At 50.3% G+C, this 14,934-nt stretch overlaps 1 protein-coding gene across 2 annotated transcripts; it reads right to left on the reverse strand.

Annotated features, from left to right (window-relative positions):
* Nucleotides 1-331: 331 nt before the first annotated feature.
* Nucleotides 332-14,622, reverse strand: IL10RA (interleukin 10 receptor subunit alpha). Of its 2 annotated transcripts, XM_065882624.1 has the most exons (8): nt 14,556-14,622; nt 13,051-13,056; nt 12,115-12,229; nt 11,320-11,510; nt 10,074-10,243; nt 6,594-6,741; nt 4,453-4,574; nt 438-1,364 (listed from the first exon to the last, which is right to left on the reverse strand). In XM_065882624.1, exons 1-8 carry the CDS (start codon nt 14,620-14,622, stop codon nt 438-440), a joined length of 1,746 nt encoding a protein of 581 aa, XP_065738696.1. The 2 variants fall into 2 exon arrangements, with proteins under 2 accessions (XP_065738695.1, XP_065738696.1); XM_065882623.1 differs by lacking the exon at nt 13,051-13,056 and having other exon boundaries at nt 332-1,364; nt 14,544-14,622.
* Between the last annotated feature and the right edge of the window lie 312 nt (nt 14,623-14,934).

Raw genomic sequence — 14,934 nt, forward strand, 5'->3', positions numbered from 1 at the left:
CCTGAAGCTTCCATCCTCTCAGCCCTCTATCCTGCTGGAGGCCCTGACACATGGCTGGCCTCAGCAGGGCGGCCTGGCTCTCTGAGCTGACTTCAGCCTGGTGGCCTCACCACAACTCCAAAAGGCCCCATGATTCCCCTGAGCAAGCAGTCCTTTACAATATGGGAAGCGTCCCAGGGAGGTGGAGATCTCTGCCCTGCCCTTCTCAGTTCCGCCAGAGTCTGCAGGGCCCCGTCTGCGGAGGAGGCCAATGCCACATATGTACCCTGTGCTAGTTTAGTGTCCTCCTGCCCTGGACTCTTACCAGGCCTGGCGCTGGCCTCACTACGCTTGCAGAAAAGTGCCCAGACTGGCCTCGTTCTTCACTTTCATCCCCTGGGGCCCCTCTGGGTCCAGGCAGGATGCAGCGGAAACCAAAAGCAGCCCTCTAGCCTGAGTCACTCACTTGAGTGCAGGCTGGAGATCAGTGGCAGGGCGACCAGGTCTGAGTCAAAGCTGCCCAGGAGACCGCCTGGGGCTGCCACACAGTCCAGAGGGGCAAGGTCATGGGCAAAGCTCCAGTCAGATGCTCCAAGGTCACCACAGCGGGTCAAGCCCAGGAGTGACCAATCCTCAGTTGGTGGGTTCCACTGTCCAGCTGGGGCCCCTGAGGGAGTGGGAGTCATTTCTGGGGGGTCCTGTTTCAAATAGCCCTTGGCCAGGGCTGGTAGAGGCCAGTCCGCCTCAGCATCCACGCATGTCCTGAATTTGGGGCCAAGGCCATCTGTTGAGGAGGACTCTTCTTCCAGGCCGCCTGCCTCGGCTGCCCTCTCCTCCGGGCACCGGGTCTGCTTCAGGTAGCCCTGGAAGGCCCCTGCAGCTGGGTCTTCTCCCGCAGCCACCTCCGGTCCCAGGGGACTCACATGGCCCAAAGCTGAGCCACCCTGAACATCCTCAGGCCGCCCCTCAGGGTTCTGGACCAGGCCAATGCCACTGTCAAGCTGGTCCTGGCTGTCGCTCCCCGCCTGCGGCTCCCAGCTGGGCTCCGTGCCAGGACTCAGGCTGGGCTCCTGCAAGCAGATCCCACTGTCTGTACTTTTGCTGCCGCCGCTACTGCAGCTGTCCTCTGGCAACCGGGGCGCCCCCTTTCCCAAAGTACCCCCAGCCTGGGGGTGGGGGGCAGGGAGGTGGAACTGGGGCTCGTCAGTCTGCAGGGATGGCTTGGCACTGCTGAAGCCACTGTCCGTGCTGCCGTGCAGCTCCGAGTTCCTCAGCTCTGGGGACACCTTGGGGAAGGCCTGCTCATCGAGGGGATGAATGGTGTCTTGGGTCTCTGGGCAGGAAAGCTGGCTGATGAGGCTGAAGGGACTGGGCTTCTTGAAGACCTGGGGAGGAGAGGGTAGAGTGAGGGGTGGGAGGGTCACCCGCAGGAACCCGCCCCAGTGTGGCCAGGGGAGGCCAGGGGTTCAGGAGGTACTGCTCCAACAGAGGGGTCCTGCAGAGCCTGGAGTACACTGCCACTTGTCCTTTCGGTTTTGGTTCAGAATTGAGTTTTCCTCCTCATGCAATTCTCAGTTTGACTCAGGCCAGGTACCTAAGAAGCCTGTATTCTCGGAGTTCAGACAGAATGACAGGCAGAATGGGAGGCTGCAGGGAAAGGTGAACATTCTCAGGAGGCTCCATCAGCAGTGCTTTTCAAACCCGAAAGCAGGCTGGACCCGCTGAGATCTAGAAATGTGTTTCAGACTTTTTTTCACTATGACCCCAAGTAAGAAATACGTTACACAATAACCTGTATATAAATAGCCCATAAATATATAACTCATATATGATGGAAACCAATTTCACAAAATAATACTTATCGTTACTACCTGTGCACTGTGATCTATTGTATTGTCCTGTCCTATCCTGTCCTATGTTATTCATTTCAGCTCTTATAACGCTGGATGTGAGACACCGAGTTAATTTCTTCACTCCCTGAGTGACTCACATAAACACAGCCTCGCTGCAGCGTGGGGCAGTGAAACAAACAGAGCTAGCAGCTGAGGGGGCCTCGCTCCCCATTAATTGCCCAGAGGCCCAGGGAAGTCACTTAACCTCTCTCCCCCTTGCTCTTGTGCCCCAGCCGCACTGGTGTTCCTTTTGCTCTGGACAGTGCTGTCTCAGGGCCTTTGCACAGGCTACTCCTGGTTGGAATACTCTTCTCCTAGCACTTTGTATGGCTGTATCCTCCTTATCGTTCAGGTCTCAATTCAGATGTCATCTCCTCAGAGAGACTTTCCCAATCACCCTTGCTAAAGCAGTGCTCCAGACATTCTCTTCCCATTAACCCAGTTTATTTTTTCCTAGCACTTAGTTCCTGGAGTTATTTTTTTGTTTTCTGTGCCCCCACATGCACACACACACACACACACACACACACACACACACACACACACAGTCCCCAACCCCAACAGAACAGAAACTCCTTGAGGGCAGGAGTCGTCTGTTCTTATGGGCCACTCTGTTCCCAGAGCTTGAACTGAGCTGGCACATAGTAGGCACTCCAAAGGTTTGTTGACTGACTTACTGACTCACTGTTGCACATCTGCCCTTGTTCCTTTTGTACGTGATGACTCTAATGCAACTCTTATTGGTTGGATCCCTATTGATATCGTGTGGCTTGGTGACTAAGGATGTGTATTCTGGAGCCAGACTTCACGGGTTCAAATCCCAGGTCTGCCTCTTATCAGCTGTGTCACCTTGGCCAAATCATTTATCCTCTCTGTGCTTTAGTTCCTCCTATGCAAAATGGAAGTAATGACAGTACTGCCTTCTCAAGTTGTGGTTCATGCATGTAAAATACTTAGAACAGTGCCTGGTACAGAGAAAGCACTCAATAAACACTTGGTGAATTGAGTTTTACTCTCTAATAATTCTCTAAGGAAGTATTATTATCTCTATTTCCTAGAGGAGAAAACTGAACCTCAGAGAAGTTAAATGACTTGCCCAGTGTCACACAGCAGCAAAGAACAAATAAATCTGGAATTGGTACTCAACTGTCCTGATTTGTAATCCCCACTTGTTTAACAATGCTTTACTTTGATAATCATTGAAGATCAGATCAAAGCAGCTAATGAACGAGAGCAAGCAAGTGCATGTGAAGGTGCTTTGTGCTCTCTCAGTTATTTATAAAGTTAGTAATGGCTGTGATCGTTAGAGGAAGGAAACTGGGCTGTACTTATCTTGAGGACGAAAAAACTCATGAGGACAAGTCAATTCTGTGATCCAAATGTTCAGAAAGAACAAAAAAAACAGAGGTTGCTTGTCATCTCCTTTGGCATTTTTGCATCTATGTCCATTTCACTGGTTTGCATTAAACTTAATAGTTGATTCGTTGGCTGCCCCACCAGACGTAATCAAGCCCCTTGGGACCAGTGGCCACATTACTCAGCTGCTTCCGTACAACATTTTGCACGTTGCATTTGCTTGGTAAGTGTAACTCAGTAGCTACCTCTCTCTTTCTAGATGCCTTTTCCCAAGTCCAACTAAGACTCTCCCATCCAGTGGTCCTTTCCTACCACTCTGCTGTCTAGTTACCCATCCCTGAGGGCAGGTTCCTTGGTGCACTCACCAGGCAGCCCCACCCCTCTTCTCTCCCCTCCATCCCCATCCCAGAGTTCTTACTCAAAATAATTTCAGAGGGCCTCTGTCTCTCTCCTTATTTTTCCTAGAGATCCTGGGATCCTTGTGGAGGGTCCCCCTTCCAGCTGTGAGCTTCCCTGGGCCCTGGTCTCCCTGAAGGAGCCCACCCTTACAGCTGAGCCCTCGACCATCACAGTAATGTCAGCTGTGGGGACCACCTTTGGTCCAGTCTGAATCCCAGGCCAGAGACGGGCTGTGGTCTGGAAATGCTGCTCAATGTGGCAAGCTGAACTTTGGAGGCCGGCTGACTACAAATGCGGTGTTTGTCAGCACTGTGTAGCAAGAGGATTGGCTGTGGGAAGGTCCGGAGATGCTCGCCTCTCAGCATCACCTCTCCGCTCTGCTCTCTCCCACACTGACAGCAGCCCTTTGTCTGCCTGTTCCAGAGCACCCATCGCCAGCCTCTAGGGATGGGAAAGGCTGGGCTCCGGCCCTGACTCTTCCTGGCTGTGGGACCCTCTGCATGTAACAATCTCTCTATGCCTCAGTTTCCTCAGTTGTAAAGTGAGGCTATAACTACCTGACTCCAAGGTACTAATGCACAGGGGCTGGTTTGTGGCCAGTTATTGGCAAATAGTAACAAAATGGCGCATGGCGGGTTGGGATTACTGTGTCTTATCTGGGCCACTATAAGGCAACATTCTCCGTGCTGGGCTTGGCATTCAAGCCTTCCCTCCGCCCCCATGTCAGGGCTGAGGGTACACGGCCTGCCTGGGAGGGTTCTCCCTGCCTCCCGGAGTCCTGGTGGGGCCGGGAAGGATGGGGCAGTGGCCTCCCCGTGAGACTCACCAGGACGGTGGGCAGCTTCCCCCGGCGCTGCACATACAGCTGGAGGGCCAGGAAGAAGGCCAGGGCTCCACAGAGCAGCAGCACAAAGGTGAAGAAGATGCTGAGGTTGGTCACGGTGAAATCTGTGGGCCCAGAGAGATGGGTTTATAGCCTGGTGCCATGGGATATGGAGGGGCAGTCCCCGAGGATCCCATGGCCCCTCTCAGGAGCCTCTCGGTGAGGGGCCGAGTGACCCCCCCCACATCCCCCCCAGGTTACCTCTAGGCCACAACTCTGGAGGCCATGCCAGGATTCTTGGGAGTCCCTGCCTGGCCCTCCAACCTCTGCCCTGAAGGATTCCCTCACTAGACACATGGCCTCCAGCTCTCTGCACAAAACTCACATGAAGGCATACATAGTGGTGGGGCAGGATGGTACAGCAGGTAAGAAGGGAGGCTTTGGGAGCAGCCAGACCTGGGTTCAAATCCCAGCTCTACCACTTACTAGCTGTGAGGCTGTGTACAAGTTAGTTAGCCTGTCTGAGCCTTAGTTTTACCATCCACGAAATGGGCAAAATAATAGTGCCTACCTCATAGATGGTTGTGAAGCACACAGCACTTGCCACGAACCAAGCCCTTTATAATAGTCCCCCCTTATCTGTGGTTTTGCTTTTCGTGGTTTCAGTTACCTGTGTTCAACTGTGGTCCAAAAACATTAAGTGGAAGATTTCCAGAAATAAACAATGCATCAGTTAAATTGTGTGCCGTTCTGAGTAGCACGATGAAATCCCACACTGCTCCACTCTGTCTGGCCCGGGACATGAATCATCCCTCTGTCCAGCAGATCCCACCCGTGAGTCACTTAGTGGCTGCCTCAGTTATCAGATGGACTGTTGTGGTATCCCGTGCTTTTGTTCAAGTAACCCTTATTTTACTCAATAATGGCCCCAAAGTGCAAGAGTAGTGATGTTGTCAATTTGGGCATTCTCTTAAATTTTTGTTTAATTTATAAACTAAACTTTGTCATACGTATGTATGTATAGAGAAAAAACATAGTATATATACATGCTTTCAAGGTATCCACTGGGGGTGTTGGAACGTATGCCCTTCAGATAAGCGGGGGGACTACTGTACAATGTCACCTGATTCTTATAACCACCTTAGGAGGTGGATACTATTATCGTCCCTATTTTTATAGGTTCGCATCCTGAGACCCAGAGGGGTTAAGCAAGTTGCCGAAGGTCATATATGTCATAAGTGACGACGCTGAGATTTGAACCTAGACCTGTATATGAAACTACTTCTATATCAGTGAGTGGATGTTGAAAAGCTCTTAAGGCCGCCTGGCACACGGATGGTGCCTTCCTCTGCTTCAGTAAGGCAGAGTGAGTGAAATGACAATGAGTTTGTGCGTGTCTGCCATAAACTGAAATGTACTGCAGAAAAGTAAGGAGTCCCTCCGGTCATTGCTGGACGCTGCCCACACTGGACCGGGCACTCCCGGCGCACTGACAGTTGGCATGATTCGCTGGGCACTTGACGTATGTTGTCCTGAGTAGCTAGTTACAGCCTGCTCTGGGCACACCCTGTCTTCCCAGCCAGACTGTAAGATCCTTGTGGGCAGAACCACAGCCTTCACGTGCCATATTCCCTTCCCTCCCTCCCCTTTCCAGCACTGGGCTGAGAGCCTGGCACAGTATTTGCTGACTTTTGCAGCTGTGGCGGGGAGGAGTCAGCTCAGTTCTGCTTTCCTCTGAGGGGGAGGAGGGGAAGGTCGGAGAAGCCCTTGGTGCCCCCAGCTCTAAGAAAAGACAGCAGAGGAATGTAACAAACAGGAACCACCACAGCTGGCTGAGGAGAGCTGCAGAAGGGCTCCTGGGAGTGCAGCTGGGCTCCAGTGGGAGCACCCGCAGAACTGGGAGACCTGGCTTTGTGGCCACACCCTGGAAGTTGCTTATAGGTACTGAGCCTCAGTTTCTGCATCTCTAAAATGGGGACAATAGGAGCTCTTTCATAGAGCTGTGTGAGGATGGAGAGCTGTGTCGCAGTTGGGGGGCACCTAGCACAGTGCCCCACATCGGCAGCCCTCAGTGGAATGCTTTTCAGACGTGAGAGGCCCTTCCTGCCTCCCTTCTGCCCAGACAGCATCCCTGACCAACTCACACTGTGGGGTGAGCACGATGCACTCCTCCTTGGACCAGACCTCCTTGTTCACTCGGGAGCTGACAGATGGTTTCACCCTGACACAGAACTCTCCCACCCCTCTCGGGACTGGGAGGTTAAAGTTTTCATGTTTTATCTTGTCATGGGACTGAAACGAAAACAATCAGAGCAGTAAACACGATATCCTTGTTCCATGCCACATGCAAGCTGAGAGCCGAAGGGGCCTTTAGAGATGCTCTAAAGCACTGAAGGCCAACCCCCTTTAGTGGTCTTTTTCTAAGATAAAAAACCCTGCATTATCGAGGCAGCCCAAGATCTCTGTGATTACCATGATTTAGTTTGTATTAAAAACGAAAATGAACAAAGGAAGCCATAAACAAGGCGAAAAGACAACCCTCAGAATGGGAGAAAATATTTGCAAATGAAGCAACTGACAAAGGATTAATCTCCAAAATATACAAGCAGCTCACGCAGCTCAATATCAAAAAACAAACAACCCAATCCAGAAATGGGCAGAAGACCTAAGCAGACATTTCCAAAGAAGACATACACATGGCCAACAAACACATGAAAGGAGGCTCAACATCACTAATCATTAGAGAAATGCAAATCAAAACCACAATGAGGTATCACCTCACACAGGTCACAATGGCCATCATCAAAAAATCTACAAACAATAAATGCTGGAGAGGGTGTGGAGAAAAGGGAACCCTCTTACACTGTTGGTGGGAATGTAAGTTGACACAGCCGCTATGGAGAACAGTATGGAGTTTCCTTAAAACACTAAAAATAGAACTACCATATGACCCAGCAATCCCACTACTGGGCATATACCCTGAGAAAACCATAATTCAAAAAGAGTCATGTACAGTATGGTACTGGCACAAAAACAGAAAGATAGATCAGTGGAACAGGATAGAAAGCCCAGAGATAAACCCACGCACATATGGACACCTTATCTTTGATAAAGGAGGCAGGAATGTACAGTGGAGAAAGGACAGCCTCTTCAATAAATGGTGCTGGGAAAACTGGACAGGTACATGTAAAAGTATGAGATTAGATCACTCCCTAACACCATACACAAAAATAAGCTCAAAATGGATTAAAGACCTAAATGTAAGGCCAGAAACTATCAAACTCTTAGAAGAAAACATAGGAAGAACACTCTATGACATAAATCACAGCAAGATCCTTTCTGACCCACCTCCTAGAGTAATGGAAATAAAAACAAAAATAAACAAATGGGACCTAATGAAACTTCAAAGCTTTTGCACAGCAAAGGAAACCATAACCAAGACCAAAAGACAACCCTCAGAATGGGAGAAAACATTTGCAAATGAAGCAACTGACAAAGGATTAATCTCCAAAATTTACAAGCAGCTCATGCAGCTCAATAACAAAAAAACAAACAACCCCATCCAAAAATGGGCAGAAGACCTAAATAGACATTTCTCCAAAGAAGATATACAGAATGCCAACAAACACATGAAAGAATGCTCAACATCATTAATCATTAGAGAAATGCAAATCAAAACTACAATGAGATATCATCTCACACCAGTCAGAATGGCCATCATCAAAAAATCTAGAAACAATAAATGCTGGAGAGGGTGTGGAGAAAAGGGGACACTCTTGCACTGCTGGTGGGAATGTGAATTGGTTCAGCCACTGTGGAGAACAGTATGGAGGTTCCTTAAAAAACTACAAATAGAATTACCATATGACCCAGCAATCCCACTACTTGGCATATACCCTGAGAAAACCAAAATTCAAAGAGAGTCATGTACCAAAATGTTCATTGCAGCTCTATTTACAATAGCCAGGACATGGAAACAACCTAAGCGCCCATCATCGGATGAATGGATAAAGAAGATGTGGCACATATACACAATGGAATATTACTCAGCCTTAAAAAGAAATGAAATTGAGCTATTTGTAATGAGATGGATAGACCTAGAATCTGTCATACAGAGTGAAGTAAGTCAGAAAGAAAAAGACAAATACCGTATGCTAACACATATATATGGAATTTAAGGGGAAAAAATGTCATGAAAAACCTAGGGGTAAGATAGGAATAAAGACGCAGACCTACTGGAGAACGGACTTAAGGATATGGGGAGGGGGAAGGGTGAGTTTTGACAGGGCGAGAGAGAGTCATGGACATATACACACTAACAAACGTAGTAAGGTAGATAGCTGGGGGGAAGCAGCCGCAAGGCACAGGGATATTAGCTCGGTGCTTTGTGACAGCCTGGAAGGGTGGGATGGGGAGAGTGGGAGGGAGGGAGACGCAAGAGGGAAGACATATGGGAACATATGTATATGTATAGCTGATTCACTTTGTTGTAAAGCAGAAACTAACACACCATTGTAAAGCAATTATACCCCAATAAAGATGTTTAAAAAAGAAAACAAAAAAAAAAACAAAAAGAGTCATGTACCACAATGTTCACTGCAGCTCTATTTACAATAGTCAGGACATGGAAGCAACCTAAGTGTCCATCAACAGATGAATGGATAAAGAAGATGTGGCACGTATATACAATGGGATATTACTCAGCCATAAAAAGAAACGAAATGAGTTATTTGTAGTGAGGTCGATGGACCTAGAGTCTGTCATACAGAGTGAAGTAAGTCAGAAAGAGAAAAACAAATACCGTATGCTAACACATATACATGGAAAGTAAAAAAAAAAAAAATGGTCATGAAGAACCTAGGGGCAGGATAGGAATAAAGACGCAGACGTAGAGAAGGGATTTGAGGACACGGGGAGGGGGAAGGGTAAGCTAGGACGAAGTAAGAGAGTGGCATTGACATATAAGCACTACCACATGTAAAATAGATAGCTAGTGGGAAGCAGCCGCATAGCACAGGGAGATCAGCTGGGTGCTTTGTGACCACCTAGAGGGGAGGGATAGGGAGGGTGGGAGGGAGACGCAAGAGGGAGGGGATATGGGGATATATGTATACGTATAGCTGATTCACTTTGTTATACAGCAGAAACTAACACAACATTGTAAAGCAATTATACTCCAATAAAGATATTAAAAAAAAAAAAAAGACGCAAAAAGGAAGTATTTTATAGATACTGAGGACCATCCCAGAAGAGGCTAGAATCAACTGTGGTTGAAAGGAAAGAGGATGGATTTTGCAGATTCCAGATCCCCCATTTATGGGAGTGTGCTTGGGCATTTTCATAGCCTCTGAGAGCTTCATTTTGCCATCTATAACATGGAATAAAATCCCCACCTGCAAGGGGGTTGGAAGCAATAGTTATAACATCTCCTGCGCTGCCTGACACCTAGCGGGCACTGTCTTCCCTGCCACCTGGCAGAAGCACAGGTTTGAGGGCTCAGGCCATCTTGGCTCCCCCCACTTGCCCCACAAGCTCTCTCGACTCTGCTGGAAAACTTCCCCAGGGGTACAGAAGTCACTTCCGGCCCAGGTGACAGGGAAGCCTGGCCTTGGGGAATCCCATACCTTATATTGTCCTGGTACCTTGCGAACCTCAATCTCATACTCCCGGAAGTTGTGGAAGATGCTTTCATATGTGTCACCTGCAGGGGCCATCTTGGGCCTGGGGAGCTGGATCACCCCAAAGATGATGCCATCGTGCATCTCTAGCTTCACGCCGGCAACTGTCAGAGTCACTGAGTCGGGAGACAAAACCATGAGGCCTGCAGGCTGGGGAGGGCCTGGGCACCCCATCCATACCTGGCCTCCAGGGTCAAGCTTTACCCACCCTAAAACCTGGGCTACAGGTTTCTCAACCTGGCAGAACATAAGGATATCCTGGGGAGCATGTTAAAAACGCAGATGCCCAGACCCACTCAAGACACAGTGAATCTGAATTTTGGAAGCTGGGCTCTGGAAAGGTCTATTTTTGTTATTTTTTATTTTTTTGCGGTATGTGGGCCTCTCACTATTGTGGCCTCTCCCGCTGCGGAGCACAGCCACTCTGCAGCATGTGGGATCTTCCCACACCGGGGCATGAACCCGTGTCCCCTGCATCAGCAGGCGGACTCTCAACCGCTGTGCCACCAGGGAAGCCCAGGAAATGGCTCTTTTAAACACACTCTTCAGTGATATTTCTGCAGCCAGTGGAGTACCGGCCTGTGGGCAGGCATTTGGGAGACAATGACCTCCAAGAGCATCATTCTGAATTCTGCAGAGCAGCCTTGCCACACACATAGAGCACAGTCAGTCCCAATCTGCAGAAGGAAAGAATCCCATCACATTTGGGGCTTATTCTTTTCTCTTCTCTCTGCAGAGAGAAACTCCCAACTTTGCTTCAATAGCACCTCCCTGCTTCAAAGCCTCACACCCTGACCCCGAGGAATTCATTCTTAAAGGGAGGAGGACCTGATCGAAATTCTGCCTCCAGCTTGCTGCCCTATGCTGAGTGCTTATGGATTTGCTTCCCCTCCCAGAACCCTACAAGTACACCAACCTGACCCTCGTGACTCAGCTGCCCCAACTCACCCCCAGACTTCTCTTCTGTAGGATAAACAACTCCAGTTCCCTTTTAAATCTTGAATAACTTGGCTATTTTCATCTAAACCTTCTCCAAAGTCCTGACTCAGGCTTGTTTGGGCAACTAAATCCCCAGCCAGGAAGCCAGGCAGATGAGGCGAGCTATGGGAATGGAAAGAAAAGTTCTAGACTAGAGCTTCCAGCCGGAAAGGACCCTGAAAGCCATGTTCTAGGTCCTGGGGAGGAAAAGCACCTTCATCCACAGAGAAGCGGGTGTTGGGAGAGGTCCAGTTTGAGTGCTGGCCTCCGTCCACTGCCCGGACTCTGGCTCGGTAACCATTGCTATGATACAGGTCCAGGGTCTGCATGGTGAGATCACAGGACAGCACCAAGGTCTGGCTACAGCTGCGGATGGGGTTCCAGTAGATGGGCTCTACTCCATACCTGGGGAGATAGTGGGGTAGGCATTGGGAGAGGAACTTGTGCTCAAACCTAACTCCTTTAGGAGGGAAGCAAGAGGCCAGGGGAGAGCTCTCATGACGGTATAGCCCTTAGGGTATTCCCTTTAGTCCGAGGCATCTAGTTGCAAGGGGATCTCCCTTGGTTCTGGGACTCTGTACCAATTTCTCTGTGCTCTAGAAGACCCTTAGATTGGAATACGAGTAGCTCAAACGCCAACTTATCCAGGAAGACTTGCCACTCCCTGCAACACAGCCCAATTCCGCCTTTCTCCCAACTACATCTGTAGTCCTTAGGCCTTCCTTGTTCTCCAACTGGCTTATGGATGCTTTTCCTGTTTTTCCAATAACATGGAAAAATCTTGAGGATAAAGGCAATACCTTGGCTTTCTCCCCCCGAGCTTCCAGCACCCTACACCCATATGAGACTTGATCAGTACTTGTCAACTGATGGATATGTGCCAGGGTCCTTCCTGGTGTCACTTCAGTAACAAGGCAGATATCTTCCCATGCCAGGGTGGGTAGAAGGGGATGGACTCACCCACTCCCTCACTCACCTCCCTCCTTTCTCCATCCTCCCTTTTGCTTACCGCAGGAGCTCCACTTCATAGTAGGTACTTTCAGACTGATTCGGGATGGGAGTCCAGTGGAGAACGTGGTAGAAAAATTCTGCTTCAAACCATGCAGATGAAGGTCTGGGCAGTTCTGTCCGCAGGGAGAACAGTGTCAGTACCAGAGCTAGCAGAGGTCCCCTCCACCTCCCCACCAGGGAGGAGATGATGGTGGTGATGGTGGCAGGCATTCTAACAGCTCCCATTTACTGAGCGCTTTACCTTGAGCTGAGCACTCAGCTAAGTACTTTACATATATTGTCTCATTTAATTATCACAGTAATCCTACAAGGTAGGCATTTATTACCCCAATTTTACCAGAGAAGAAATGAAGGTTCAGAGAGGTTAAGTGACTTGCCCAAGGTCAATGGGGTAGTAAGCGGTAGAGTGGGCCTTTGAATCCAGATGTGTCTGATCCCAGAGCTAGTATAGTGTCCTTAAATCACTGTCCTGTGCTGTAGGTGATCAGAAGCAGAAGTGCTGGTTGAGAAGAGCCAAGGTGGGTGTGATGCATCCCAGGCAAGCAAGCAGGGGCTGAGGGCTAAGATGTGCCCACAATGAGCTCTCTGATGAGCCGGTCCCTGGCTCTGCCCAATCCCTGTCCCTGCTCCAGCCCCATCCCAAGGCCTGCTCTCCATCCCCACACCTGGTCCCCACCCTGGTCCCAGCCCTGGCTCTAGCCCAAGGCCCCCCTCTCTGCAGTTCTTTGGGCACACAGATATCCTGCTAGTTGGCATCTACCTGTTTTTCTTCACAGAACCCCAAGCTGAGTGCTTGTCCCATCTCCCCACTTCTAGGAGGGCTTTACTGCAGCCTTAGGCTGAGTAGGACAGGCAGCCCTGGGTTTAGACTGGGCTGAGGACGTTTCCACAAAGAGCTGGCATCCTTGGCTCCAAGGTGATATATACTAAGTACCAGTGCCTCTCTCCACCTCCTGTGTTCCCCTCACAGCCAGCTGCACCTCTTACCATGGGAAACTAACTTCAAGAGCCTCAAACTAGCACTTGCTAGTGTGACTCAGACAAATCATTTAACCTCCCTGAACTTGTTCTCTCATTTGTAAGAATGTGATAAATACACCTACTTTAAGAGTCTTGCCGATCGAATGCAATGAAGTACGTCAAGGCCAATACCCACATTCAGCTCCTCTTCTCTCTTCCTCGATCCCTTAATGTCTCTCCATCTGACAGCGACTCCCAGGCTTCCCTTGTTCTCCAACTTCTCATCATCTCTCTAATAATGCTTCTTTTTTCTGACTGTCATCCTCACTTAGAAAGCACATCTGTCCCGGTCCCTTGCTTTCTTTCTTATACTGTCTTTTTTTTTTTGAGTTTTTGTTTTTTGTTTTTTTTTGTTTTTTGTGGTACGCGGGCCTCTCACTGTTGTGGCCTCTCCCATTGCGGAGCACAGGCTCCGGACGCGCAGGCTCAGTGGCCATGGCTCACGGGCCCACCCGCTCCGCGGCACGTGGGACCCTCCCAGACTGCGGCACGAACCCGTGTCCCCTGCATCGGCAGGCGGACTCTCAACCACTGCGCCACCAGGGAAGCCCTCTTATACTGTCTTTGATCCTCAAGTCTGTGTCTCGATTTCAAAACAGTATACGGAAAGTGAAAAACACAGTGGGTCATTGTGGTGTTTGGGGTGCACATCCCCAGCTCAGCTCTCTATCATGTGAATGGTGACTGCATGTTTTACTTCGTATTCTGGCGTCATGTAGAAGCAGTTTCAGTCCCTGCTCTCCCTGCCTCCGCTCCTGGTCCCTCCGGCTCCGGCCCTTTCATTTTCTCCCTTCAGGATTTATTCTTTTCAATTGCAGAAACTTTCCAGGATTTCTGGCTGGGTTAGGAGAGCTAAGGAGTAGCAGTAGGGAGGAGGGAGGCAGGTGGCAGTGGGAGAGCACTGGGGGCTAAAGAAGGAGAAGGGATGATCCGATGGGGGTGACAGGTAATAGTGGGGGAAAAGTGCTGAGATAGGGTGACATGGCACGGGGCAGAAATAGATTAATCGGAGAGCTAAGGGAAGGTAGAGTCAGACTGAGATCAAAGTAATTCCCCCGAGGGACCAGCAGTCTCTTCATTTGAACTAGAACAACAAAAAAGCCAGGGGTAAATTTATGACTCACAGGGAGGCGGGTGGACGGTGACTTGGTGGGGGGGTCATTTAACTTCTCTATCCATACTTCCCCCTCCCCTAGTCAATCTCAGTCTCTTCCACGTCCACAACGGGTGAGCCTGAGACCCAGGCTTGCCAGAATGAGGGAGATTCGGGGAGTGGGGAGATAATGGGTGCCCCTCTCCGTAGAGGGCCGACCAGATGTGATTCTCCGTGGGACTCAGAACTTTAATGTAGGAGTGACGACCGGTAGGAGAGGGAGCGGGGCGGGCGCGGAGAGGTCAGGGCTAGACCCCGATCCTTACCGTGCGCGCGAAAGCCGAGGAGCAGGCTGAGGAGGGCCGCAAGCTGCACTATCAGGCGCGGCAGCATCCTGGTCGAGCCGCATCCTCCGGAGCGGGAGCAGAAGCCAGAGCCGGGATGCTTGCCTCCAGTCGCCGCTCTGCGGGACTGAGACTGAAGCCTCCGACCGCCTGCCAGGCCACGCCCGCTAGGCTGACGTCATAGGGGCGGGGCCTCGAGACGCCCCGCCCTCGAACCGCGGCGTCAGGGAGCCCGAGCCGCGGCGTCAGGGAACCAGAGCCGCTGCGGAGCGCGGTCAGCCCAGGCAGGTGGAGAGGAAGCAGGGGCAGGGCTTGTGCATGCTGTCCCGGGGCGGGGGCCGGGCTCTGGGCAACTCTCACC

This window comes from Phocoena phocoena, chromosome 8 (genome assembly GCF_963924675.1).
Source record: "Phocoena phocoena chromosome 8, mPhoPho1.1, whole genome shotgun sequence".
Lineage (NCBI taxonomy): Eukaryota > Metazoa > Chordata > Mammalia > Artiodactyla > Phocoenidae > Phocoena > Phocoena phocoena.